Source organism: Ailuropoda melanoleuca, chromosome 2 (assembly GCF_002007445.2).
Source record: "Ailuropoda melanoleuca isolate Jingjing chromosome 2, ASM200744v2, whole genome shotgun sequence".
NCBI classification, from domain to species: domain Eukaryota; kingdom Metazoa; phylum Chordata; class Mammalia; order Carnivora; family Ursidae; genus Ailuropoda; species Ailuropoda melanoleuca.
Window position 1 is genome coordinate 9,426,066 of NC_048219.1, and position 26,442 is coordinate 9,452,507.

The 26,442-nt window shown below is 56.3% G+C and overlaps 1 protein-coding gene across 1 annotated transcript; it reads right to left on the reverse strand.

Annotated features, from left to right (window-relative positions):
* Positions 1-887: 887 nt before the first annotated feature.
* On the reverse strand, positions 888-26,442 carry LAPTM5 (lysosomal protein transmembrane 5). Its single transcript, XM_002923969.4, has 8 exons — positions 26,279-26,442; positions 10,587-10,680; positions 9,821-9,897; positions 8,192-8,323; positions 7,409-7,531; positions 5,845-5,940; positions 3,816-3,908; positions 888-2,304 (listed from the first exon to the last, which is right to left on the reverse strand). The coding sequence occupies exons 1-8, from the start codon at positions 26,363-26,365 to the stop codon at positions 2,215-2,217; spliced, it is 792 nt and encodes a 263-aa protein (XP_002924015.1). The 5' UTR covers positions 26,366-26,442; the 3' UTR covers positions 888-2,214.

A 26,442-nucleotide genomic window follows, 5' to 3' on the forward strand; every position in this document is an offset into this window, starting at 1 on the left:
GCAGCTCAGCCTCGGAGGACGGAGACCAGAGGTGGAGAGAGAGAGAGAGAGATTATTGAAGAATTTGATTCCTAGGTCTAAGCATGCCCAAAGCCAGAAATCTCTGGACTTTTCATTTATGTGAGCCAAGAAATATCACAACCACCTTTTTTTTTTTTTTAATTAAGTTGGCTCACTAAGGTTTCTGTGACTTGCAACCATCTCCTTCCTGCAAATGCCCTTCTTGGCTGAAGTGAGCCAGGTGGGCTTACAGCCAAAGGACCGTCATGAATGCGAAGGCTCTGCACACCCCACACCCCATGACCTCGCCAGGCTCCCCATCCCACGTGCTGCCACACCGACCTACATAGTCCAGCTCCTCTCCGCAGCTCCGCAGGGGCCCTCCACATCCTTCCCCCCCCCCCTTGCTTACTGCTGCCCGCTCATCCTTTCAGCTCTGCTTGGTGAAAGGTCCTCCAAGAAGCTTTCTCTGACTGTAGGGGTCTCTGGGACTTTACTTATCGTGGTGTTGGCCATGGGCTATCATCATCCTTTACAGGTCTGTCTTCCCCCACCGCAGACTGTGGGTAAGTGGAGGCAAGTCTGACCCATCACGGTCCCCCCCGCCGCCCGAGTACCCAGCACAGGACCCAGCTCCAGGTGAGCGGACTTCACACCATCTCTGAGGAGACATCAGGGTACTTACGTGGTCCATGACCGGTGATCAGAAACAGTGCTGGGTCATGATACTGCAGCTGGACGTGGCCCCTGTGAGTTTCTGGAATGAATGAACGCGGCACGCGTGCGTGCGTGTGTGTGTGTCTGTGTGCACGCTCGCGTTTTGCGGGAAGCGGAAGTGAGCCCCCAGCCCTGCCTACACCACATTTTAAGAACCACATCAGCCAAAGTGAAGCGTGGTGCTGCTTTATTGAAACTTCTTCCCCAGCACACACAAAGCAATTAAACAAGGGGGAGCCGGCGGGGAGCCTCTTCCACGGCCCTCTCCCTCTGAACCCCCCTCTCAGGCCCCAGAGAACCTGCCTCCATAGCCGTCTCATCTCCGCCTCGAGATCAGCTCCCTCAGGAAGCCCAGCCCCCAGGGAAACAGGCGAAAGGGGGGGTGTGGGGACCCAAACCTTCCCTTCGGCCACCACCGCCACGCGTGCCCACGAAGAGTCGGCCTGCTTTGACCAAACACACACGTGGATTTGGTCCACAGACCACAGCCCACGGACCCGCCCGATGCCGGGGCTCAGTCACTGCTTAAGCACGAGCATTTGGCGGGACGGAGGCACTGCTGCCCAAGTTGGTGACAGATGGGCCACCGCTGTGGGATGGCGGCAGCTCGCTGCTGGAGACGACCGTGCCTGAGGCCGCCCTCGTCGCGGACCCCACACTGCGCGAGGACACTGACTGTGTATGGCTGACAGCTGCTGCTGATCATCTGTCTTCAGCAAAACAATTGTGTGTTTGTCGGGACCGTTCGGTGATGGGAACACCTGCTATTTCCTGGAAGTAGCTGCCGGATGATGTCGGGCAACTGCTCAATTTTCATTTGCACTTAAAATTACTCAGCCTCTCGGAAGTACCAAATTGACCGGAGGGGGCAGCCAGTTATTGGATTCGCTTGAAGGGAATGGTTTGGGGCTAATTTGATTTTTATTGTTCTTATTGAATTTTATCCCTGGTTTGAATCGACTGGTGGTTGGCTGTCCATAATTGTTGAAACCAGCAATGTGCAGGAATCGGACAGTTGTGTTTGGTGGGGAGGACCCAGGGATGGTGACTTGGCTGCATTGCCCCGTGAGCGGACAGCTGTCCAAAACCAGGGCAAGGGACAATGGCGGTCTGACCGAACCAGTTTCCTGCACCGAGGAGCGTGCTTTTCATTTGTCAGCCACGTGGTTACACGGGTCAAGTTGCAAGTTGTTTAACCAAACCCACTGAATTGGGAATGACGGATGGTTTAAACAAATGTTGGGGCCGATCCCAATAAGCCGAGAGTTGTTAGACCAAATTTCCGAGAGCCTCAGGGAGTCTTTCAGCCTGAAGTGGACCCAGTTGTGAGCATCTCCCAGGCCCCATGGGAAAAGCAGGCCAGCGAGGGGGACACAAGCGGGTTGTCCTGAAGTCAGCCGGGTGGTTCACCTGGGGCCGCAAGGGCCACCAAAGCAGAGAAGCGGATTGCGAGACAGCTCCGCCCCTCCCAGCGCTGGGGCTGGGGCTTGGCGGGCGTCACACCTCTGAGTAGGGGGGTGGTGCTGGGTCCCCCTCCGGAGTCTTGTATGGCAGAGACAGGGCTTCCTCGTAGGACGGCAGGACCACCTGGGAGTAACAGAGAGATGGGGGCTGAGGACCGGCCAGAAGGAGCCAGGATTCCAACCTGGAGTCAAGGGGCTCCAACCCCCAGCTCTGGCAAAATGGATAATGGTGATGACCAGCACACCTTGGGGACTTCCTACGCTAGACACTGCATGTCCGAGACAGGTGCAGTGTCTATTCCTACAGGGGACAGAATTGCCTCTGCCTGTCCAGTTTCAAGCCCCCTTGTGGTGTAAATGATGCACCATTTTCCCTGGGAAAAACCTCTCTGTCCCCATGCTTTCAGAAGAGCTGTTCCCGGGGCGCCTGGGCGGCACAGCAGTTAAGCGTATGCCTTCAGCTCAGGGCGTGATCCCGGCGTTCTGGGATCGAGCCCCATGTCAGGCTCCTCTGCTAGGAGCCTGCTTCTTCCTCTCCCACTCCCCCTGCTTGTGTTCCCTCTCTCGCTGGCTGTCTCTATCTCTGTCGAATAAATAAATAAAATCTTTAAAGAAGAAGAAGAAGAAGAAGAATTGTTCCCACCCCTCAGATCTGGGGTAGGACATGTGACCTGAGTGTGGCCACTCAAAATAGAACTTCACCCTCCCTGGCTAACATCATTGGTCTGGGGATAGACTTGTGACCCAAGCTGGTCCCTCAGACATGCTCCTGGGCCTTTCTGCTGGGGTTGCTGAGAGGGTGGGATGTCAACCTAGGGGTTTTGGCAGCCACTTTGCCACCACGAGGAAACGGCTGCCTGAAAATGGAGCCCACACTGAGGAAAACAGAGTCAAGCGAAGGAGAGGATGAGATCACATCCAGGTATTACAACTCAGCCAGCCTCCATGAGCCAGACCTACATTGGACCTTCAAGTTTTGGGAGATAATAAATTCCCTTTTTTCACGTAAGTCAGATTGAGTTGGGTTTCTGCCATTTGCAACCTAAAGAGTCTTGACTAGTACGATCCCCATTATACAGATGAGGAAAGTGACACCAGAAATTTAAACCAGCTGCACTTTTCCCACCATGTGTCCGATGAGCTGCTTCTAAGTCCACCTTATCCCTCTGCCTAGGAGGCCCTTCCCCTTTCCCAGCTCACTTGTATCAGCTGACAGTCTAAGACTTGGTCAGGTGCCACCCGTTCCAGGAAGCCTTCCCTGATACCCCAGATGAGGTCAGGTACCTCCTCAATGCTCCCACTTCCCCCTTGCTGCACACTGCATTGCAATCAGATCTCTGTGTCTGGACTCAAAGTGGGCTCTACACTCCCCTAGGACGGGGTGGCATCTCAGTTTTCTTTGTGCCCCCAGGGTTGGATACAACACCAGCAAAGAGTAAGAGGCAGAAGATGGTGAACGCATGAATGAGGGAATAGAATGCTAGACTATCCAAGTCGAAAGAGATCTTCACATTTCTTCTGGTCCCATCATCTCACAAGGGGAGAAACTGCAACCCAGGGAGGGAGAGAGACCTGCCCCCGATGACACAGGGAGTGGCAGGGCTGGGACTGGACGCCCCCCCCCCCCGGGCTCACCTTCTGCGGCATCTGGGAGCTGTTCCTCTCCTCGGCTAAGTTCACGTACTTCATGAATTCGTAGCATCTCCACACGCACTTGAACATGTAGACCTGGAGAAAGAGCCGGGGCAGACTGTGCTTTGCAGACCAGTCTCCCTGCCCCAGCAGGCCTGGGACAGATGCCGGGCACTTCCTGGGCAGCCCTGCTCAGCCCGGAAGGCAGCACCCGGCTGCTGCTGCTCAGCCCCCTGTCCTGGGGGAGGGGCGCCTCACCTGCCAGTCCCAGGTGTTCCGAGTAGTGCTCTTTCCAATGCCCCCCAGACCCTGCGTAGAAGGGGGCTTTGGGGGCCTTCTGGCCCCCCTCCAGCCTCCCTGGCAATGGTCCTGCCAATTGTTCTTCTCCACCCCCTGGGTCTGGAAGCTCACTGCCTCCTGAGACGGCAGGTGATGTAAGCAACTGCTTTCTCTTAGCACCGGATGCAAGCACTGGGGGGATTACCAGGGTGGGCAGTGAAGCCCCCAAGGGCCTGTTCAAGGAGCAACAGCCAACAGGTCTCTCTCTGCCCTCAAACTGCCCCCTAAGGAGGGAGGGTGGGTCCTGTCTTCTGGAAGTTCTCTTGTTTTATGGAACCCCATGATGGGGACTCAGAGGTGGCAGAAATAAATTAAATGAGTTATAGAAGAGTGAAGTAGGAGGCAGGTGGAGGAGGACGGCCAGTGAGGCAGAGTGAGGAACAGAGAGAGAACTCCCCCCGCAGGGGGATAAAGAACGGGAGGGACAGGGGAGACAGAGCTGTGCGGTGGGCCGAGGGGAGTCACTTTCCAGGAGAGTGTATGACGTCAAACGGCGCCCCTCCTGCCCCATGCTGGCTCCCCCAAGCCTTCAGGAAAGTTGTCGCTGCCCTTCACTAAAGCCCTTGCACTAGGCATGTCCTTTGAGGGAAGGCTCAGAGGAGGGAAGTCCCGTTTCCAGGCTGGCATTGGGTGATGGCAGAGGCTGCTCGGGCCACCAATAAAAGGAGACAGTGACATCTGGTTACACCCACACACACAGAAAGACTGAGAGGAAAATGCGCCCAAGGATCAGGGGCGCTGGTCTCTGAGTGGTGGTGGGTGGTGAGCTGACTGCCTTCTTTCTGCTCATCTGTAGTTTCCAAATTTCTACAGTGATCCTACGTTACTTTCACAATGAGAATAGAACACTCTTGAAAGCCCTTCCTTCTGATGCCCATCCACCCTGATGTTAAGTCGACATCAGCCTCCCTGGGGCTTTGGGACACAGGCCCCAGTGTTGGCCTCTAGACCCCCATGAGGGTCCTTTGGGTATTTGGAGACTCCTTGAGTCACCTCTTTCCAAGCTGAATTGCCCTGGTTTCCTTGACTCGTTCAGGTGGCAGAGTGTTCTCACTCTCCACCCCTCTGGTTGTGCTGCTATTAACACTCTCCAGTCTGTCATATCTCTCTAAGAATGGGGACCTGACATGCGACTCTATCTTCTGGGCCTGAGCACCTCAGAGAAGAATAAAACTATTCCCCTCCCTCCTTCACACCACCAAACCTCTAGTAATATAACCTCGGGACTCCTCTACACTTTGGTGCCTGACTCATAAAACTGTGACAGGGCAAAACAATATTAATTCTGTCCCCTTCACAGATGAGACTGAAGTCCCACAGAGAAGTGACTCGAAAGGCAACCACACAGCTAGCAAGGGGAGAGCTGGGACCCATATCCAGGATTTTCTGGATCTCATTTCAGACAGAGCTGCTCCTCCTTCCCTGGATCAGGGTCTCCCTGAGTTACACATCAAGTCCCTGACACCTGAACGCAGGCAGTCTTCACAGATCCCCTCCCTCTCAATGGGGTGTCCCCAAGAATCCAAAGTGAGGTCCAAGGAGCTGGTGTGGGAGGGCTGGAGGAAGGAGCCAAGAGCAGGGAGGGCAGCAGCAGAAGACAGTGGAAGACTTCCCTGCCTCCTAACGGTCTGGCTGGTAGGGCCTGGGCAGCGCGGGCTCCCCCCCTTCCCAGAGCCGCGTGGGGGCCCCTCACCTTCAGGATGAGGACAGTGACGAAGGCGATGGAGAAGATGACCATCATCTTGATGAACTGGCTGTGAGCCACGCCCTCCTGGCTGGGGAGGTAATTCTGCAACAGATTGGGGGCCCCATCAGCACCTCTGCCCGCAAGGAAGTCTTCCAGTGCCCACACGTGGAGGAATGACACGGCGTGGCACAGACACGGTCCTGGCTGACCGCTGCCAGGGCCCTAGGTGGCAGGCGCTACCTACCATCTGCTCCCTGTGACAGGCGAGCAAACCAAGGCAAGCAGGTGCAGCGGATGTCCGCCCCGCTGGCTCTTATCTGGCCGGAGCCCCCGGCCCCCAGCTGCCTGGGCCCTTCTCGAGAGGCTGGGCTCACTGACAGACCCGCCCGGTCCTGACATACATGGGAGGCACGCCCCAGCCGAGCCAGCAAGCCATCTTGGGAGGGGGCCCTCCTGACCTGGTCAAGCCCCTGGCATCCACAGCCCCATTCCCATCTCTGGGGGGACCTCATGAGAGACGCTGAGTGTGAATGACCAAGCTGAGCCACTCCCAAATTGCCGGTCCTCAGAAACCATGAGATAGCAACTGTGTATTGTTTCAAGTTCACTACGTTTGGGGATAATTTGTTAGACCGCTCTAAAAAACGAGTATTATTTCTTTTTTTTTTTCTTTAGAGAAAGTTTTTATTTCTGTTCCTCTCGGTGTGTGTGTTTTTATGATGGACATCCTCAATTTCTTCAACTTTGATATTTCATTGATTCAAGAATCTCATCACGCCTTAAGAGTATATATAGAATTGAAACACGAACTTCACAAAATCATTTACTATATTGCCCCAATAATTTCTAATGTTGGCAATGAGATTGTGGGCTGCGTTTAGTTTCTGTTACGCTTATACACACTTTGGAGTGAAATACTAAATCCAACATTAAACCCGAAGCATGGGATTACATCAAAGACGATGCAAAAGGCTCTATCCGAACAGGGACATTATTTTGCAAGGTTGATGTGTGGGAAGAAGTCATGTAGGTAACAAGTGAGCCTGGAAATTACCCATCCTGTCATTTCAGAATGGTTTTGTAGTTTTTACGTATTGTATGCGTGTTGACTCTGATACCGGAAGGTAAGGGTAATTATACACTTCAGTGCCGTTCACTTGGAGAATTGCAAAAGTCTGAGGATGCCTCTTTATAAAGGCCAGGCTAGTTATCATGATCAAGCAGTGTAGACAGAGGGCCTGGAGAAGTCATCTAATCCTCTTTAGTTATATGGGGTAGTGCCCGAAAATTGTGCAGAGAAGCCTCGGGGCCATACTGGGAAGTGCTGAGCGCCCCTTTCTCCATGCATGAAAAATGCGTATTTCAGCAATGCAATTCACACACCAGGGCTCCCTCTGGGATCGGGCAAGGCCACCCTAAAGTCACACGTCTGCCTGGCTTCTTCCCTTTGTTTCACATCCTCAGCTCCCCCTCTAGGGAACGCAGCCTAGGCACGGAGGCTCAGAGAGGGGAAGCAGCTCGCTCAGGGCCACGCAGCCCACGATGGGGACAGGCCCCGGCCCACACTCACCATGTGGTTCATGGCCTTGAAGTTGAGATAGGTAGGCACTTCCATGTAGGAGCTGCAGAGGGTCAGGACGCTCAAGCAGAAGTCCAGCAGCTGCAGGGTCATCAGCGGGACCTTGGAGGGACCCTCGGGAGGGCAAAGGCAGGAGGAAAGAGACACATCAGCCATGAAGCCCTAAGCCAGAGGTCCCCGTGCTGTGGGGCCTTTCCAGACCACGGGACCCAGAAAGAAATGGATGCCCGTTTTTCAGTCATTCCCACTGAGGGCCGGCGGCAGGACCTGGCCTCCACCCAGGGTCTCCTGATGACCAGCCCGGGGCCAGCAACTCAGTCTTCTCCAGGACAACAGTTAGGGAAAGTCTGAAAAGTAACTTTCGGGGAACCGAGTCGTGTATTAGCACCTCGGTCATGGGCATCCGCTCTGTGGACGCTCATCGTCGGCTTTAATCAACTTCATCTTCCTTCCTTCCACTTCGTTCCAGAGGGACAGAGCAGGGGCTGGGCACAGAAATGGACACGCGCCCCTCCCTGCAGTGTTAACTCACGCGTGGCTGATATGTGCTGAGTGCCCACAACGCACTGACCACCCTGTACACACCTTCCTCACGGAATGCCCCCAACACACGGGGATGGCGAGCCCTCGCGGGCACATTTCACAGAGGAAGAAAGTTGGCGTGATTTGATGGGGCTCAGGCTCGTCAACAAGGGAGGGGCCCCAGGGGACAGAGCCCCTGCCACCTCCCCAGGTGGGCTGGCTGGGGAGCGTGGGGCAGGGCTGGGTACTTACAACCCGGCTGCTCCGGGACGCGAACTTGAGGTAGGCGGGCAGCTCGATGTAGGAGCCCAGCAGCGTGAGCAGACACAGCAGGAAGTCCATGATTTGTAGGGACAAGAAGGGAAGCAGGTACTTCTCCCGGTTCTAGAAGACAGGCCCAGCACCGTCAGGGGCCCCCCCTCACCGGCAGCTCCCTTCCCTCCCTGTGGAATATGGCCCTCTCCCAAATCATCCCCTCCTGGCTGGCCCAAGGTCATTCTACGTGGACCCACATGCCTTCCTCTGAGGGAGGTTCTGGGATGGGGAGAAGGTAAGACCCAGGCCACGAGTGCCAGGCATCTTGGTGTCCCAGGAGACACGGGGAAGTGTCCCCATCTATAGAGGTAAGTGCTCTCAGGCCTCCAGAAGCAGGGTTTCAAGAACCCAACCAGGAAGGGCTTTGTGTCCATTTTACAGATGGGAGGCATCAGAGAGGACTTCCTAGAGGTGAGGACACTGAGGCTAGATCTGGAAAGAGCCATGAGGGACTTGGGAAGGGTATTGGAGACAGAAGGGTCAACATAAGCAAAGGTCCGGTGCAGGGCAGGGAAAGCCCACACGGCGTCCACGGTGGGACCCTCCTCGGTGTGGACCACTCTTGGGGTGTTTGGTCAGGGTCAGAGGCCCTGGGAGGCCGAGGCTGAAGGTCCTCTCCTTCAACTTCAAGCGAGTGACTACTGTGACCAGTGTGAGTGCACATGAACCCACGGTTGGGGACAAAATCACAGAAGGGGTGGTTTTGTGGTTTCTCATGTGGCTGTCTAAAATCACTCAGGAGGCCCCCGGAATAGCCGAGACTCAAACTCAGGGCCTTCTGGGACACCCTGGTCCACTTTTCTAGCTGGACCACGCACCTCGCTGCACGAGGACCCGGGACCCGCCCTGCACAAGGTACAATCAGTCCCTGGGGCCCAGAGCTTCCGCAAGAGTGCTGTTCGCTGAGGGAGGGACAGGGTCAGTGCGGGCAAGGTGGACGCATTCCAAAGCAGCCCCCCATCCTTCCTTGCCCCACTCTGCCTGCGAGTGCCAGGGCACCGGCTCCCCGAGGACAATGCCCTTGCTGGGTCCTGCTCCGGTGGCTGTGCGGCAAGGCCCTGGTTTCCTGCCCCCTGGGGGCCAAGGGACAGACCGGTTCCTCTTCACAGCCGGCTGAGCCACAGCCTGTCTCTCTCTCACCAGCGCACTGGGTGGAACTGAGCCGGTTATGTTTACGCTCCCCTGGCTCCTTGTTTACGAAACCCACTGCTTTTTCCCCTCTCCCCACGCCTCGAAATGACCCTTCCTCTTTTCTCTATCCACATTCCCTGCTTGCATTTACAGCTTCCAAGCGTGTGGGTCACCAGCTCCTACAACCGAAGTACGCGGGTACGCGCTAGCAGGGAAGCAAGGCCTCCAGCCCGAGAAGTCTGGTATGGAAACGATGCTTTCCAAACTGTAAGCAAGCATGAAGAGCTCTAGGGTGCAACGAGGGGGCTCCCAAAATACCCACCTCCCACCCTCTTGCCAGTGGGTGTGAATAGAAGAGGGGGCAGGAGGGTCGCTGGGGTCGTGGCCAGCCCCCAGGTCCTGACACCCACTCGCCTGCCCCGATCGAGCCCTCACCTTGACCACTCCAATCAGCAGGCTCAAGCTGATGACAAAAAGCATGGCGATGAGCAGGAAGCTGGAGACCAGGTTGGCTGAAAGGCAAGGGAGAACGGTGAGTGGCCCAGGGGTGCCCCCGGCACCCCCACGCAGGTTCCAAGGACCACAGTTTGGGAACCACTGGTGTGGGGTTTGTGACAGTGAGGCGCAAGCCCAGGCCCCGCCTTCCTGCTGTCCTCAGTCTCGGGGGACTACAAAGAGAGCCCATAGAACATCTTGGGTAACACGGGGTGCAGGCTGGGAGGGCGGCCTGGGTCTGCTTTAGCCAGGGCAAGGCCAGGCAAGGCTTCTGACGAGGTAACCTGTGAGCTGAGTGACCAGGAGTCCAGGCAGCTGAGACGGGACTGAGCTCCGTGTGGTCGGCCCAGCTGGAGCCGGGAGCAAGGGGCCAGGGGCCGGAGCCAGCGAGGCCGGCAGGGGCGGGATCCCCCCGTGGGGAGTTTCTGTCTTACTCCAGGGTGGTGGGCAGCCACTGGCAGATATAAGTAGGTCGGTCCTGCTGTCACCGGCCTAAGCCAGTTGGGTTTGCAAAGCACCTTCCTCTCTGCTCTCACACCTACAGTTTTGGGTGGGGCCAGGTCTCCATTTGCAGAGGAAAGACCTGTGGCTCAGAAGGGAAGAGGCAGGGCGTCAAACCCCAGCCAGTCTGCCCAGGGCCAGGGCCCCTCCCCGCACCTGCTCTCCCCATACCTTCCCCTCCCACTCCCGAGTCCCCCAGACTTACCGAGCCTAAGGTAGCCCGTCTGCCACACCTTACAGGACGCCTTGCCATGGACCACCTCTACCGCGTGCTCGATGAACAGCAATACACTCATGATCTGGGGGCAGACGGAGCATCCGTCAGTCGGGCCCGCACAGTTCCTCCCCTGCCCCCTCCCACCCTGCTGGCGGGAAGTCCGGGGGGGCCTGTGAGGTGGATCCTGGAGGAGACAGCCGGAAGGCTGGGTCCACGCAGCATCCTGGATAAAGTGTGGCCTGTACAGATAGACAGCTCAAGCTCCTTCTTCCTTTTCCCAGCTGTGTGAGCTTGGGCAAGTTACTCAGCCTCTCTGTGCCTCAGTTTTCCCATCTGTAAAATGAGGAGAGTGTCTGTAGCTACCCAAGAGGGTTATTATGAGAAGTAAGTGAGGACGTCCCAGGAGAGCACTTGGAACCACACCGGTGCTCAGTAAAACAATAACTGTGACCACTGAAGGTCAAAGTTGGGGGGCACCGAGAGCTCCCATCGGTAACTGGGCCGCTCTTCTGCACCCCCTTTTATGACAACAGGCTTTGGACATTATAGGATCTTAGCCACAGCTTCCAAGCATCCTAGACCCTCAGGGTCTTGGAATTACCAACACAGGCTTGGCAGCACCTGCCTGATCCGTGACTCCCCGGGGAGCCCTGTCAAGCCCATCCCCCATGGCCCCTCAAATTCTCCATCTGCAAAATGCAGATCATAATACCTGCTTTCTCGGGTTGTAGTGGGGCCAGATAGATTAATTCACTTAAAATACCTATGCTCACTATTATGATTGCTATTATCCCCACTGGGCTGTAGGTTCCAGGCAGGGAAGGCTTACGTCTCTCTTGTTCACTGCTCTAGCTACTGTATTGGATGGATGGATGGAAGGAAGCATGGATGGATGGATGGATGGATGGATGGATGGATGGTTGGATGGACAAATGAATATACCCCATCCAAATCCGATGCACCTGAGTGTTGTGGCCCTCGTGACATCAGGAGTCCAGCCACAAAACTGCAGTTTGAAAGGACCTCAGAGGTCACTACATCTGTGCCCTCCGCCGTCCAACACAGGACTCCTGTGCCATGCAGCTTCTATTTAAATACTTCCAGCCAGGGGAACTCACAGTCTTCTGTGTGTCCATGCCCTTCCCCACCACTGCACACAATTCTCCAGGCACCGTCTGCCCGCACTGAGAATCACAAGACTATCTCCTTCCTTGTAGTGCAGCCCTACCTCTTTTAATATGGCCGAAGTTTACATTGGCTTTCTGGGAGGCCCTGCACTAGTAATTCATGCTCAGCTGACAGGCAACCAAACACCCACCATCTGTTTTCCTCTTGCTGGCTGCGTGGGGTTTTTTTAGCTCAGACACAGGTCTCAATTTGTCTTCCTGCCATGTTACGTTCTGTTCAAGGGGCACGAGGGGACAGCACAGAAGGATGATGAAGAGCTGAGCTCCAGAGTCAGACAGAAATGGACCTGAATCCAGGTCAGTATGCAACCTTGGGCAAGTCATTTCACCTCTCTGAGTTTTCTCATCCGGAAACTGGCGATTGCTAGAGTTAGCAAAGATTAAATTGCACTATATTTGCAAGGCGCTGAGCCCGGGGCCTGCAGTGGGTGCTCAGCAAACACAATCCGCTTTTGGCTGTTGTGAGCTTACGTGGGGTGGCGGAATGGTACCAGGAGCAGGGTGCCAGGGGGAGGGGTGTAGACAGCAAGCTCGCTCTAGCTGCCCCCTCTATCTGGTGCAGAGTGAACCAAAACAGGCTTTGTTTCATCAAAAAGCTTGAGAGCAGCTCCGAGCGGAAGGCAGATGCTATGGGGGCTGTGGCTGACACCCACAGGAAACAGCCCCAAGAGAGAAAAGCTGCTTCCTCAGCCCCTGAAGCCTGGGGCTCCAGCCTCTCTCCTCCCCAATTTCACCTTTAATGAGGGAAAGAGGAAGGGAGGAAGATGGCATGTCCATCCCGGACAGGACAGGGCATCCTGTGAGGGGGTGAGCTCCCCACCCCTGGGGGTATGTGAGCAGAGCACAGATAAGACGCAGCTGCACTTAGAAGGGCACATGAGTATCTACCAGGTGTGGCAAGAGAAGATTTTGGAAAGTCCCAAGAATCCAGAATTGTCTGAGATCTGGAACGAAGCTCAGAATCAGACAATCCCAAGCTCCAGTTGCTTGAAAGAGCCTCTCTGTCCACTTATTTTCTAAGCACCCTCTGCTTGTTTGATAAGCTCAGAGAGGTTAGGTGGTTTGCCCAAGAACATACAGCAAGTTGGGGACAGAGTGGAGACTGGAGTCCAAGTCCCCCAGCGGTCTCCTGGAGCCTTCGCACACACCCCACTCCCCAAAACACTTCAGAGCCCCCGCTAGCCTGTACCCCAGACGGTGCGGATGTTTTGATCATACACCTTTGTCAGTAAAACCTTGTGAACACACTCCTCTGTATTTCTTTCTTTCGAAATTATATGCACGTGCTACTGTTCTGGTTATTGCGAACATCACACACCACACACACCCACACACACACACAAATCCAGAAGTTAATAAAGAACATAGTTGAAAAATTTGGGAATTCTAATACTGTCATCTCAGGCATCATCCCACTTCGGAGACCAGTGCCAACCCACAGCTGTCCCCAACCCCTCAATTCTGGCCCTAAACATCTCTCACAGCCCCACCACTGTGCCCGTGATCCCGCCATTAGCCTCCCAGTACCCGCCTCCTACCTCCCCGCCCCCATATCCTATGACCCGGAGAAGGGGAGAGAAGGGGAGGGACCTCTGTACACCCTGACTAGGGTGAGCTAGCCTCACCATCCCAATGATCCTCCAAAACCCAGCGAAGGGACTGTTCTGAACTCCCACCCCCACTGTACAGATGAGGGAAGCGAGGCTCAGAGAGGTCCAGTAACTTGCCTGTGGCCTCCAGCTGGTAACGGGTAGGGCCGGGATTCAAGCCCAGGCCAATGGGCCCTAGATTTGATGTCCCCACTGTCCTTCCAGCACCTCCCAAGCTTCTGCCTCTGCCTGAAGCCTGCCCCCCTTCCCCGCTCCCATGCCAGCGCCCCAGCAGAGTCAGAGGGGTACCACCCCTTCTCTCCCCACAGCTTCTTCCCAGGGCACCAGGTGCCAGAAGTAGCCCTCCTCTTGTAAAAACCACCTGGGTTCACAAGGAGGCTCAGCCTTTCTTGCATTTCTACCTTCTCAACAGTCCTGGGAGGGGAGGGAGAGAATTCTGTCCCCGTTTGCCAGATAAGAACACTGAGGCCCGTAGAAGCCAGGCACGAGCCCCGAGTCTCAGAACCAGGCAACCTCAGAATCAGCCTCAGACCCTCTACTGGCCCCTAACCTTTGGCAGAAGACACCAGCCTCAATCTGGGAGAAAGGAGTCTCAGCTCCCTAGGAGATGGGATGGAGAGGAACTGACATTTATTGAGTACCTACTGTGTGCTCAGACCCGCACACACAGGCTTACATCACAGTCTATCAAAACCGTGCAAGAGAAGCAACATTTCCCCATTTTACAGATGAGAAAACAGAGGCTCAGAGAGGAGAACTCACGTGGCCCGGCAGGGATCTGAACCCTGGTGCCTATGGCCCGAGGGTCCAGGGCTCCACCCAGGGCTGAATGCGCCTAGCCCCTGGTCTTGCTAATCACCTGCCCACCCTCCCCAGGCAGCTCTGGACACCGCCCCCCCCTCCCCGCTCAGGCACTGGCAGCTGGGGCACGAGGCCACCACCCCTGCCTCATAGCTGTGTAACCCTGGCCAGTTCCTGGCTCCGCCTTGCCCTCAGTTTACCTACTCTGGTCAATGAGGAGAGGCACCCCCATCTGCACCCAGGGCCACTGGGATGATTGAACTCTTGCAAACTATGGCATCTCACACTGAGGCCACCCAGGGTGGCCCACCCGGAGCTGCACCCTGCCCATCAGAAGGCTCTCACTGCTCCACCCACGTCCCTAACCAAGAGCCTTTGTAGTTCCAGGAAAGTACCTGGCTTACCTGCAGTGTATGCTGGGAGAGGCCCTGAGCTCCCCCAGCGTCCGGATGTCCCAGGCCCCAGGACCTCACCTGCCCCTCACCCCACCCCCCGCCCCTCCAGTACCCACCAGGACAAACAGCTGCTTTTTCCGGTGACCCACGATCTCCCGGGACAGGCCAGGGCTCCTCTCCTCCCACAAGCCCAGGAGACAGCAGTCACTCACTGCCCCCTCCCCCAGTACAGTGTCGCTAACTGCCTTCCCTCTTCAGCAGCAAGGTCATGCAGAGTAGAGCTAGGGTGTGTGGGTCGAGTGGTCCTGGGCCCAACCCAAGCTCTGTGTCCCTGAGCAAGCCACTAACCTCTCTGAGCCTGTCTCCTCATCTGGGAAATGGGCACAATGACCAGACCCGCCTCGCAGGATTGCTGTCAGTTCAAATGACACGTCAGCATAGACACAATAACCAGACCCGCCTCGCAGGATTGCTGTCAGTTCAAATGACACGTCAGTTCAAATGACACGTCAGGCATACAGCAAGCGCTCCGTAAATGAACACTTTCGGGCAGCATTCATTAATCTGTGTAGGTATCCGTCCACTCCTTCTGTTTGTTCATCCAGGAAATACTCCAGAGCACATGTGGGCTCCAGGCCCTGTCCAGAGAACTGACCCTGCTCTCGCCTGCAGGTGTCATGGTCCCTGGGGGAAACCATGGGTGACCAGTGTGTTCAGAGTCACAACAAGGGGCATGCAGAAGGCTGTGAGGCCCTGATGAGGGAGTGATCACCACCGTCCAGAAGACTCAGGGAAGGTTGCACAAATAGGAAAAGTTTGAGCAGGGTTTTGAAGGATAAGTAGGAGTTTCCCAACAGAGATGAGAAAAGGCATTTCCGGGAGAAGGAACACCATATGCAGAGGCTCAGAGGCTGCCAGGGAAGTCTGTGGGCGGGAATGCACCTCTCCGAGAGAGCGGATGTTACCAGCGCGCGAGCGAGACCCAGGGCGACGCAGGAACCAGCTCAAGTTCATGCGGGAAGTTGGCTGCAGAGCTAGAATCAGCCTCGGTCCTGACGACAGTGGTCAGACAACAAGACCACATCGGTGCTGACCATGCTCGGCCCACCCCGCCGTCACCCCTACTCTCCATTCCCTTTTTGTACCTCTTCCCTCTGCTTCTTCCCGGTTTCAGTTCCCATTCCCATGCCCAGCCCGTCCCTTCTTTCTCAATAACGAACACAACCTCCCGCAGCCCCGCAGTGGGGGAAGTCGGGAGAATTTCTACGTGTTTGTCTGGCGATTCTGAGGAGCAACCAACAGCTTGAGCCGAACTAGAGGCGGCCAAATCAGGGACGGTGGCAGGAATGCGGGCACTGCTGAACGCGGCCGGGCCATCATGCTGGCGATGCCCCGGCTGAATGTCATGGACAAAATGCTGGCTGGGTGGGGCTGACGGGGGCGATCGTGCTGGGAGGTGGGGACTGGCTGCCATGTGGCTGGGTTTGGCGTGGCGGTGACGGTGATGATGACACGGGCAGCGGGAATAGAGGTGACCAAGGCTGTGGCAGGGTGATCGATGGTGATAGACGGAACCCCGGCGGGCATGCTGGGAAGTGGTAATTGACTGCCATGAGAATCGGGCCATGACGTTGCTGCTGATGTTGACGACCGTGGTGACATCTTGATATGATGGCGGTGACAACAATCATGGTGGTGGTGACACGAAATCCCCGAATCTGGGGCTCGAACACCACTCTTTAGTCCAGGAAGGTGGGCCCACCCTCTTGGACCTCCTGGGGCTCGGGACTCCCCCCCTTCGGAGCAGGTGGACAGAGCCCCATCCTCTGAGGTGCCAGGGAGCACCATTTACAGAGACCCAGCCCTCGGTGAGCACCTACTAGGTGCCTGGCGGTGGGGGGCCCTTTCCTAGCCTTCTACTTTATTTGCTCCCGGTGAATCTCTGAGGTCAGATTGTCACCCCACTGACATCGGAGGAGAGCGGGGGCATGGGTGTGATTTGGCAGGGGTTGTGCAAGGAGCCAGGCCCGGGCACGTCCTCCACCCCTCCCCAACAGATAATGCAGTTTGCAAAATGGGAAGTGGGTCCCAAGTGCGCACCCCTTACTGCCCCTCTCCCTTTTCAGGACCACTCCACCTGACCCTGTGTCCTCCGGCTCTGGTGGCCTTGCGACCCAAGGGCTGCTGCACACTTAAACCGTTATCATCGTCGTTGACCTCGTCCTCGTCATCATCATCACACCCTCCCTGAAGCTCACCCGCCTACTCCGCTTTCCCTAGGGGCCCCTGGCTTGTCTGGGTGGAGGATGGGAGAAAAGAACCAGAGGCGTCAACGTCAAGAGGAAGCTCTCCTCCCCCACCCTCTCCTCTCCCACCCCATACTTCCTGTGGAGGCTTATCAAGGCAAGTGGGTGGGGGCCATTCCCCCACAGCATTATCTCCCCAGCCACCTCGCAAGCCAACCCCAGATATCATCGGCCAGGCCCTCCCAGAGGAGCTCGGGCTCAGCTGAGGCCCCGGCCAAGCTCCCCCACCAAGGCTGCTGCCCTGCTGTCCTCCCTCCCACCCCCGCCCCCTCCACTGTTTGGCTCCACCTGGCCACTTTACCTCTCTGTGCCTCAGTTCCCTCATCTGTAGAACAGAGAGAAGGATCCACCCCCTGGCGAGGCTGACCGTTGACGAGCCAACGAGGTGACATGTGTCTGCTACCGAAGACGGACCCACTCAGAAAGACCCACTGACCAGGAGAAGGGCTTGTGTGTGGACCCCATACCACAAGCCCCCCACGGCCATGGCCACTCTAGTTGTAACAGCCCCAAACTAGAGGCAACCCTCCCACAGATAGGCAAATACACGGTAATATGTTCGTGCAATGAAATACCACGGTGGGCGGTGGTGGGGGTGAGCTGGCCACACACAGTGTTGAGAGAAGGAAACCAGACACCAAGGAGCCCCTGCTCTGTAATCTCATTCCTGCCTAGTTCTAGAATCTACGTTGGAAGAGGCCAGTGGGGCAAGGGTGGTGATGAGGAGGGGGCACTAGGGACTTCTGGGTCTGGTCTTGTCCTGTATCTCAGTCTGGATGGAGGTTATACGGTGTGTTCACTTTGTAAAAAGTTCATCGAGATGTGTGCTTGTGATATGTAAATGACACATCAAGAAAAAGTTTGCGAAAGTAAAACAAGAGAGATTAGCCAGCCCCTACTCGGTGTCCGGCCCTGGAGATCACAAAGATAAATCAGGTTTCCAGGCCTCCAGGCCAGAAGACATGGTCCATGGGGCCCCAGGAGCTGGGAGTGGGGAGCTGCCCTGGGATGGGGGTGAATATTGGGAGTTGGGGGTCCAGGACTAGGGGCTCCAAGCAGTCAGTCTTGAAGTTTTCTCCCAAAGGGGCAGTGGGAAGGGTGTGTCAGGCAGAGGGAAGGGCAGGAGCAAAAGCAAAAGTGGGCAAGCCCCATTCAGGAAACTGCCAGAAGTTTCTCTTGGGGACTGTGACTTGGGGGTCGTCCACGTGCCAGGCACCCAGTTGGCCCCCAGGAAATGGTAGCTGCCCCGTGGCTGGGCTGGTGGAGGGATACAGGAGACGTGGGGGAACTGGTGGTTTCACAGGGGCGGTGGCTTTGGGACCAGCAGAGCCAGGAGAAAGAGCACTCCAGGCAGAAAGGACAGCTTGTCCAAAGGCGGGGAGCTCCCAGAGAACACGATTCAGATGGCGCGTGCCTCAGTTTATCTCCTTGTAGCATACGAAGTGCCATGACATAAATAAAATATTTAAAAGGGGTAGGGGGGTGGCGCCTGGGTGGTTCAGTCAGTTAAACGTCTGCCTTGGGGGCGCCTGGGTGGCACAGCGGTTAAGCGTCTGCTTTCGGCTCAGGGCGTGATCCCGGCGTTATGGGATCGAGCCCCACATCAGGCTCCTCCGCTATGAGCCTGCTTCTTCCTCTCCCACTCCCCCTGCTTGTGTTCCCTCTCTCGCGCTGTCTCTATCTCTGTCAAATAAATAAATAAAATCTTTAAAAAAAAAAAAACAAAAAAAAAAAACGTCTGCCTTGGGCTCAGGTCATAATCCGGAGTCCTGGGAGCCTCCTTCTCCCTCTCCTTCTGCCCCCCCCCCACCCCCGCTTGTGCACTCTCTTTCTCACTTTCTCTTTCTCAAATAAATAAAATTTTTTAAAAAGAAGGAGAAGAAGGAGAACAAGGAGAAGGAGAACAAGGAGAAGGAGAACAAGGAGAAGGAGGAGAAGGAGAAGGAGGAGAAGGAGAAGGAGAAGTGCCATGACAGGAGAACTGCTTGGGGAGTAGCTCGCTCTGGCCCGTAGACAGCTCTGGCTCTCTGGGCAGAGACCCCCGACCCCGCACATGTGACAGCCCAGCAAGGCCCGCCCTCTGACCTCTGCCCTCTGCCCTCTGCCCTTCCAGACTGAGCCCCTCTGAAAGAAGACAGGATGGCAAGCGTTTCTGTGAAATTCCTGGCCCAGTGAATCCCAAGGGCCTCTGCCATTCAGTGATTGGTGGGGGGTCATCAAATCTCCCCTTATGGGGAGCCCCTCATGCGGGAGACTCAGAGTCATTCTCCAGGCTTGGCCCAAACCCCCATCATCCTCCACTTCCTGAGTATCTGGGGAAACACCTTGCATCCAAACTATTCCCCAAAACCATCAATTCCGTCTTCATCTTCAGAGCGAAGGCCCGCCATGATGGCTACTGCTATGACCACGGGGCACGCAGCAGAGGCCAGGGCCGCCTCGGACGCCCGCAACCCTTCACCCTCACCTCAGCCTTGTGAGGCAAGTTCTGCTAGTCCCATTTTCTCCCCACTTTGCAGGTGAAGCTGAGACTGCGTCTCTACGTGGGGGCTCCATGTTTCTATGAGCCAGGCCCCTGGATCTCACAGGTGACCCCAACCCCTGTCACTGCCAAGAAGTGTGCCCTCCCCACCACGGTCTGGTCGAAGGGCCTCTCCAAGCATCTTTTCTCCTCTGCCAAATGGGGGCTCCCAGGTTTGCTGCCATTTGTGGGGTGCTCATGGGGTGCTGGGTGTGAGCCTCGGAATGACCCTGCAATTCAGTGTCACTGGCCCCCATGTGCCAGAAGAGGATGTTGAGGCTGGGGGTGGGGGAGGGAGGCCCTGGGCACACAGCAGGGCTGCGGCTGGAAGGGCAGGGAGCCAGCACCCTCCCCTGCACAGCCTCACGCTCGGCTTCCTGCCTCGTTAGGGCTTCTGGCTTCTGCGGCCCCTTCCCCATGAGAGACCAGCGCAGGCCTTGCAGTGAGCACAGAGTGAAGTCCGGGTTCCAGGCCCGCTGCCCTAGGCTCGAAAGAAAAGCCTCATTTCCTGGGGGGCTCAGGGTCAGGGGGGTGACCGAGAAGCGTCAGCGGCCCCCCAGACTCCGCTCGCCAGTCGTGGGGGCCAGTCTGAATGGGAGGAATGGTGTCTCCCCTAGCTGTGGCCCTCTAACAGCAGTGGGTCCTTGCAACCCAGGTGATTCCTGAAGGCTGGGACCAGCACCCACATCCCATTCCCAGAAGCCCCTTCCTTCCCTCCCCTCGGGCCTGAGAACCAGGAAGTGGGGAGAGGACGAGGCCCAGCTCGGGGTCTGGCCTAGCCTCACCCACCTCACAGGGCGAAGACCTCCATCCCTCAGCCCTCCAGGCCTGGTGCCCCAGGAAATGTTTCCCTTTGCCCCCAGGGGACCTTGCGCGCAGGCCCCACTTGGTCCAGTGGGTCCAGTGGCATCACAAGTAGCTTTGTGGGTCTCCAGCAGTTTATAAGTTAGAAGGTGGGGTGCACAACCCAGAGATAAGCGTAACTCAGTTCCAACCAGGGCCCCGGGCCGTGGCACTGGGGAGGGGCCCCCACTCCCGCCTATCCCCGCCCCCAGCCTCTTCACACCTTCGAGAAGGGCACAGACGGAGGCCTTTCTGCCCCACATGGGGGCATCGGGCGTGAAGACAGAGGCTCTAACAGACTTTGATCCGGGGCTTTCCCCACCTGGCATTTGGGGCCTATTTTTAGGCCCTAAACAGATGAGCTTTCACAGGTGTGGTCCGCTCCCCCAGCCCACTCTGGGCCCTGGCCGGCAGCCCCTCGCTCCAATGACGCCACGTCAGCTCAATACCTCAAAGCAGTCACCCTTGAGGCGGGGAGTCCTGGCCCCAGGTAGCAGATGAGGAAACTGAGGCCCAGACGGCATCACAAGTTAGCGATGGAGACGGTGCTCTGATTTCCAATCCCAAAATGGAGCAGAAAGAAGAACCCCTGGGAGTCTGGGAAGGACACATCAGGAGGGCTTCCTGGAGGAGGAAGCTTCCTGTGAGCTGGACCATAAAGAAGAAACAAAGACTGGCTGAGGGAAGGGCCTCCCAGACAGGCGGGCCACCCCAGCCCATGGGCGGTAAGGAAATCATTTGTTCGATCACTGGCTCATTCCCCACACCTGTGTACTAGAAGCAGCGACCTAGGACAAGCCGCCGCCCCACCTCCCTGTGACCTGAACCAAGCCAGGAACCTTCCAGGGTCCCTGCTTTCTCATCTCTGAAAGGAGAGGATTGGACCAAGCAGACATGCATCCTTTAGGCTCCAAAGCCTGAAAGAAATGAGGAACTCGGTCCAGCCTTGTCCACCACACCTCACGGCCATCCCTCCCTAACCCCCAGCTCTACGGAAGGAAGGTCTCAGTGTTCCAGACAGCACGGGGTCTTTCCCTCCCCCGAGGCTTTGCTCCAGCTGCTCCCTCCCCAGCAGCCCCAAGCACAGGCCTGCTCATCCTTAGCACGCCCACGCCTCCTCCAAGAAGCTGGTCCTGAATCCCCCACCTCCACTCCGGGGCCTCCCCTCATCTGTGCGCCCCTGTGGTCCAGCGAAGCCACTCTCACGGCTCTCCTCGGGCCTGGAGCCCCTGGAGGCACAGGCCACGGAGGTGCCAGGCCCAGACCCAGGCCCGGGGCTCGACACAGAAAATGAAAGCGTGTTGCGGAATTTCTCTGCATTAAGGACAGACAGACTCCTTTACGTAAGAGAGGTTGCTCTCCTTTTTTTGTTTGGCCAATTTAAAAAGTAGTCCTGGAGTAACCAAATAAATAAACGTTGGATTATAACCCAAAGTATAAACTAAATATCCACGAGTTTCTACTAATGTAAATAAATCACTAGTTTTACAACAAATAAGGAGAACAGGCCAACCTTCCATGAGAAATTCCAAATATCTCAAATATCACGTCGCTTGTCTGCCCTCAAGAAATAACTCTCCACTCCTTCAGTGACCTTCCCCCAGAAAGGACAGTATGGAGGGTGGGGAGAGGGGCAGTGGGGAGGGACCTGACAAACACGACCTTCTCCAGGTGATCAAGGTCACCATCAACAGTGGTAAGCCACGTCGGGAGTCCACACCTTTGACAGGATGTGCTGAGAACGGCCCTTCACCTCCGCCATCACCCTCCCAGTAACACTTCACCCAAGGCCAACCAAGAGAAAACCATCAGACGAGTCCCCTTTGATGAATGTTTGAGCAAGTGTACGACCAGTACTCCTCCAAACTGTCAAGGTCACCCAAAACAGGGAAAATCTGAGAAACTGTCCCAGCCAAGAGGAACCTGAGGAGGCATGAGGATTAAATGTGACATGGTATCCTCGGTGGGATCCTGAGACGGAAAAAAGATGTTAGGGAAAAGCTGCGAAAATTGGAATAAAGCATGGACTTGACTTAGGCTGTCGAGGTGGATTCCGATTGTGAGAAATGTAACGTAAGATGCGTGCCCCCGGCAACCAGGTGAGGAACGTCCGGGAACTCCATACTGTGCTCACAATAGTCCTGTAAATCCAAAAACGTTCTAAAATCAAGTTTACTTTAGTATACACTCGGGGTGCTGAGTGGTTGTTGAGTGTCCAGCTCTTGATTTCAGCTCAGGTCATGATCTCAGTGTCGTTGGTACCAAGCGCCGCACTGGGCTCCCTGCTCAGTGCAGAGCCGGCTTGAGATTCTCTCTCCCTCTCCTTCTGCCCCTCCCCCTGCTCATACTATAAATAAATACATACATACATAAATAAAATCATCTTTAAAAAAATGCATGCTCATTATACCAAATACAGAGAATACAAGGGTATAGAAAAAATTGGAGCTTTCACGACCCTATAACCCAGAGGCAGCCAGCATCAGCCTCCTTCCCTCCTTGGCCTAAAGCAGGTGTAAGCTTTTCATCCGGGCAACACATTTCTAATGGAATTCTGGGCACCTTGGAGGGGAGAAGTCAGGGAGGGAGATATTTCTGGGCTAAAGAGTCTTCTGGGGATCCCCCCTCTCTCCTGCCATTGACTTAGGACGTACTTTGGGTTGTCAGACAAGCCGGAGCCAAAGAGGTCAATTTAAGAAAGTTCTCTGCTGGTGCCTGGGTGGCTCAGTTGATTAAGCATCTGCCTTTGGCTCAGGTCATGATCCCAGCGTCCTGAGATCGAGTCCTACGTCAGGTGCCCTGCTCAGCGGGGAGTCTGCTTCTCCCTCCCTCTGCCTCTTCCCTGGCTTATGCCCTGTCTCTCTCTCTGTCTCTCTCAAATAAATGAATAAAATCATAAGAAAGAAAGAAAGAAAGAAAGAAAGAAAGAAAGAAAGAAAGAAAGAAAGAAAGAAAGAAAAAGAAAAAGAAAAAGAAAAAAGAAAGAAAGTTAGTTCTCTGACCCCCCTACACATGCAAGTTTGAGTCAGAAATCACCTGGGACCGAGGAAACCCTCTACACAAACCCAGCAGGACCTTGAGGGAGGCCCTCCAGCCCTTAGACACAGGAGGGTCCTCCCATCAGAACGTCCCTGATGACCGATAAAGTGTAGCGCTGTCTTAGGACACCAAAGACCCAGCTTAACCCTCCCCAGAGAGGCCAAGTCCAGGAATAGCTCTCACTGTGCAGTCGTCATCCATGACTGGCTCCAGATGACGACAATCACCTGGGCCATCGACACATCTGGACAGCAGCTTCTCTTTTTCCATCCAGATGTTAGAAACCCTGCCAGCACACCTGCCACCCAGCCCCTGCCCTTTCTGGGAAGGAACAGAGGCTTCTCCAGACGATGATCCCTCATTGCAACCAACCAAGGACCCCAGAGAGGACTGCCTCGGCCGGGCATACAGCCTCCAGGCTTCTCCTCTATTCTCCTGCCTTCTGCTCTAGAACATCCCATGGCTCCCCATGGTTCACATTACAGACAGTGGTTCTCAACTGGGAGGGATTCTGTCCCCAGGGGACATTCAGCAACGTCTGGAGATATTTTTGGTTATCACAACTCAGGGGTTGTGCTACCAGCACCTTGTGGATAGAGGCCAACGGTGTTGTTCAACACCCTACAATGTGCACTTGGGTCCCTACGACAAGGAATCCTCCAGCCCCAAATATCAATAGTGCCCTGCAGCGAAGGTCCAGACTCTTCAGCTTGTCTCTCTGAGCCCCTATCACCTCCTGCACCTCAAGCTGAAGCTTCCAGGTTGGTCTGGGTAGTGTCCCCTACTCAAGCCACCGTCCCTCAGCCTCTACACTTTGCGCACCTGTTCCTCCCCGTCCATACTCCCCACAAGCAAACTCTACACGTCCACCAACGGCACCACCTCCAAGAAGGCTTCCCTGATCACTTGCCCACACTTTCTCCAGCTCTGTGGGCAGGCACTGATGTCACTTCACCAGGTACAGATGAGGACCTCAGACGGTGGGATCAAGAAGAAACTTCAAGAGTCACAGAGTCTATGCTGTGCGGAACAGCGGCTGGGCCCAGGCAGCCTGCGTACGGACTCAGTCTGGCCAGCTCAGGGATATCTTTTTCACCTCGAATCAGTCACCGATACAGAAATATATCAGAAAATGTGAATAAAAGCCTGTGTTTCCTGCTTCTCTAAATGTCAGGAAAACAGCTCCCGGGCCCACGTTCCTTGGTGGCAACAGCCAGTGGAAGCAGAGACCAGCTGCCAGAGAGAACCAGGCCGGGGCCCCCAGGTCAGCGCCGTCCGTCTGCCCCACCACGCTCACTTCTGCAACCTGTCTGGCCCGCAAACAGGGTGGAGCTTGAACCCTCTGAGCCAGTCCCCCTCCCCACCCGTCATCTTTACAAAGGGAACACTGAGGCCCAAAAGAGAAAGTCGTCCCAGGTCACACAGCCAATTAGTGGCAGAGCTGGGGACAGGGCCCAGGGTCCCGCTTCCCACAGGAACACCTCCACGTCCATCACTGTCCTTCGGAGAACATTCCACAATCTCAGAGCTTGAAGAGGCCCTAAGGATCTGGTGTGGGGACAGCCAAGGTGCCATTCCCATCTCTCAGGATCACTCTCACGCTGGCAGGGGCCAGGCAAGGTGACCTCTGAGCAGCTCCCCAAACCAGCCAGCGTTCTGGGGTCTGACAGCCAGACCCCGGCCGCTGCATGTGACACACGCTGATAACAACCGCTTCCTCTGGTCAGGCGCTGCTCATGCACCGTGTGGATAGGAACTCCGTTGCTCCGCACAGCAGCCCTATCCGAGAGGCAGTACTATTCTCGGTGAGGAAACCGGGCTTCAGAGAGGTTAGGGAAGCGGCCCGAGGCTGCACAGCTAGGAAGTGGTGAGGCCAGGATTTGCACACAGGCGTGGACCCAGAGCCTGTGCTCTGAACGCTGAGGTGCACCGCCCCTTGGAAGGCCGGGCCCCGGCCGCAGCCTTGCCTGCCCAGCCCCAGACAGGAAGCAGATGCAGCCAGGCTTAAGCAGTTTACAGCACACACCCCCCCCCCCCAGAATGCCAGATTCAGGCTAATTTTGAGGAAGCCCTTCTAGGCTCATGAGAGAACTGTTAACCACAGGCCCTGAGTCACCCCAGGAGGAAGGCGCCTGGGTCTGGGGGAGCTGGGTGTGGCTCGGAGTTGTGCGGAGGGCTGCGGGGTGGGGGCTGGGGGTGGTAGGAATGGGTCTGGGCAGGACTGAGCAGAGACCCTGACTTTCACCCACCGAGACAGAGTGGGACGCCTCTGGCCCCAAGGGGCTGTGGTTCACCCAGAGTCACTGTGCATTCAAAGAAGACGGAGGCTCCACCCCGGGGCTGTGCACGCCAGCTTCCAGAAGGGAACCGCTGGGCCACCCCCCTCCAGAGCGTGGGCCCAGCAAGCCATCCTACCCATTAGCACAAGATCTCAAGTCTTCTTTGGTGGAGAGAGGGCAGTGGCTTGCCAAGCTGTCAACCAAGAGGATCCAGCCCCCTCCCTCCCCGCTAGGAGCGCAGGGGAGAGCCCCACCTTCCTCCCCGCCAGCGGCCCAGGCTCCCCACAGGAAGAAGCAGGTCCAACTCCATAGCCTGGCAACAGTCCTGGCCCACAGTTCTGCAGGCATTCCTGCCTTCCACAGCCCTCTCCGGGCTGCTGTTCCATTTGAACCTTGTGGCTGCTCTTTTTGTGCCATTTTACAGAGGCGGAAACTGAGTCTCAGGAGTCGTTGAGCTCCATTCGCTTGGAACAAGGCCCCTTCTCCCAGCCCTGCTCTACCCCGGCGGCGGCTGCAGGCCCCCTTTCCAGTTTGGCAGAGGGGGAGACTGAGGCCCAAAGCAGGGAAGGGATCTGTCCAGGGTCCCTCGGAGAGGTGGCGGGTGGCGGTTCTCCCACTGTGGCGGGTGGGCCCTCTTACACACGCGCGCGCACACACAGGCACACACGCACAGACTCCCACGCCTGCCCGCACACTCACCACATGGTAGATGGCCAGGGCGGTGGTGGCGATGCGGACGTTGAAGCAGCAGCAGGTCTGGCGGACAGCAGCGGTGCGTGGGGACATGGTGCCGCCGTCCCCTGCTCCTAGGCACTGACGGGGAGAGCGCAGCGCCCAGAGCAGGGCCGAAAAGGGGAAGCTGC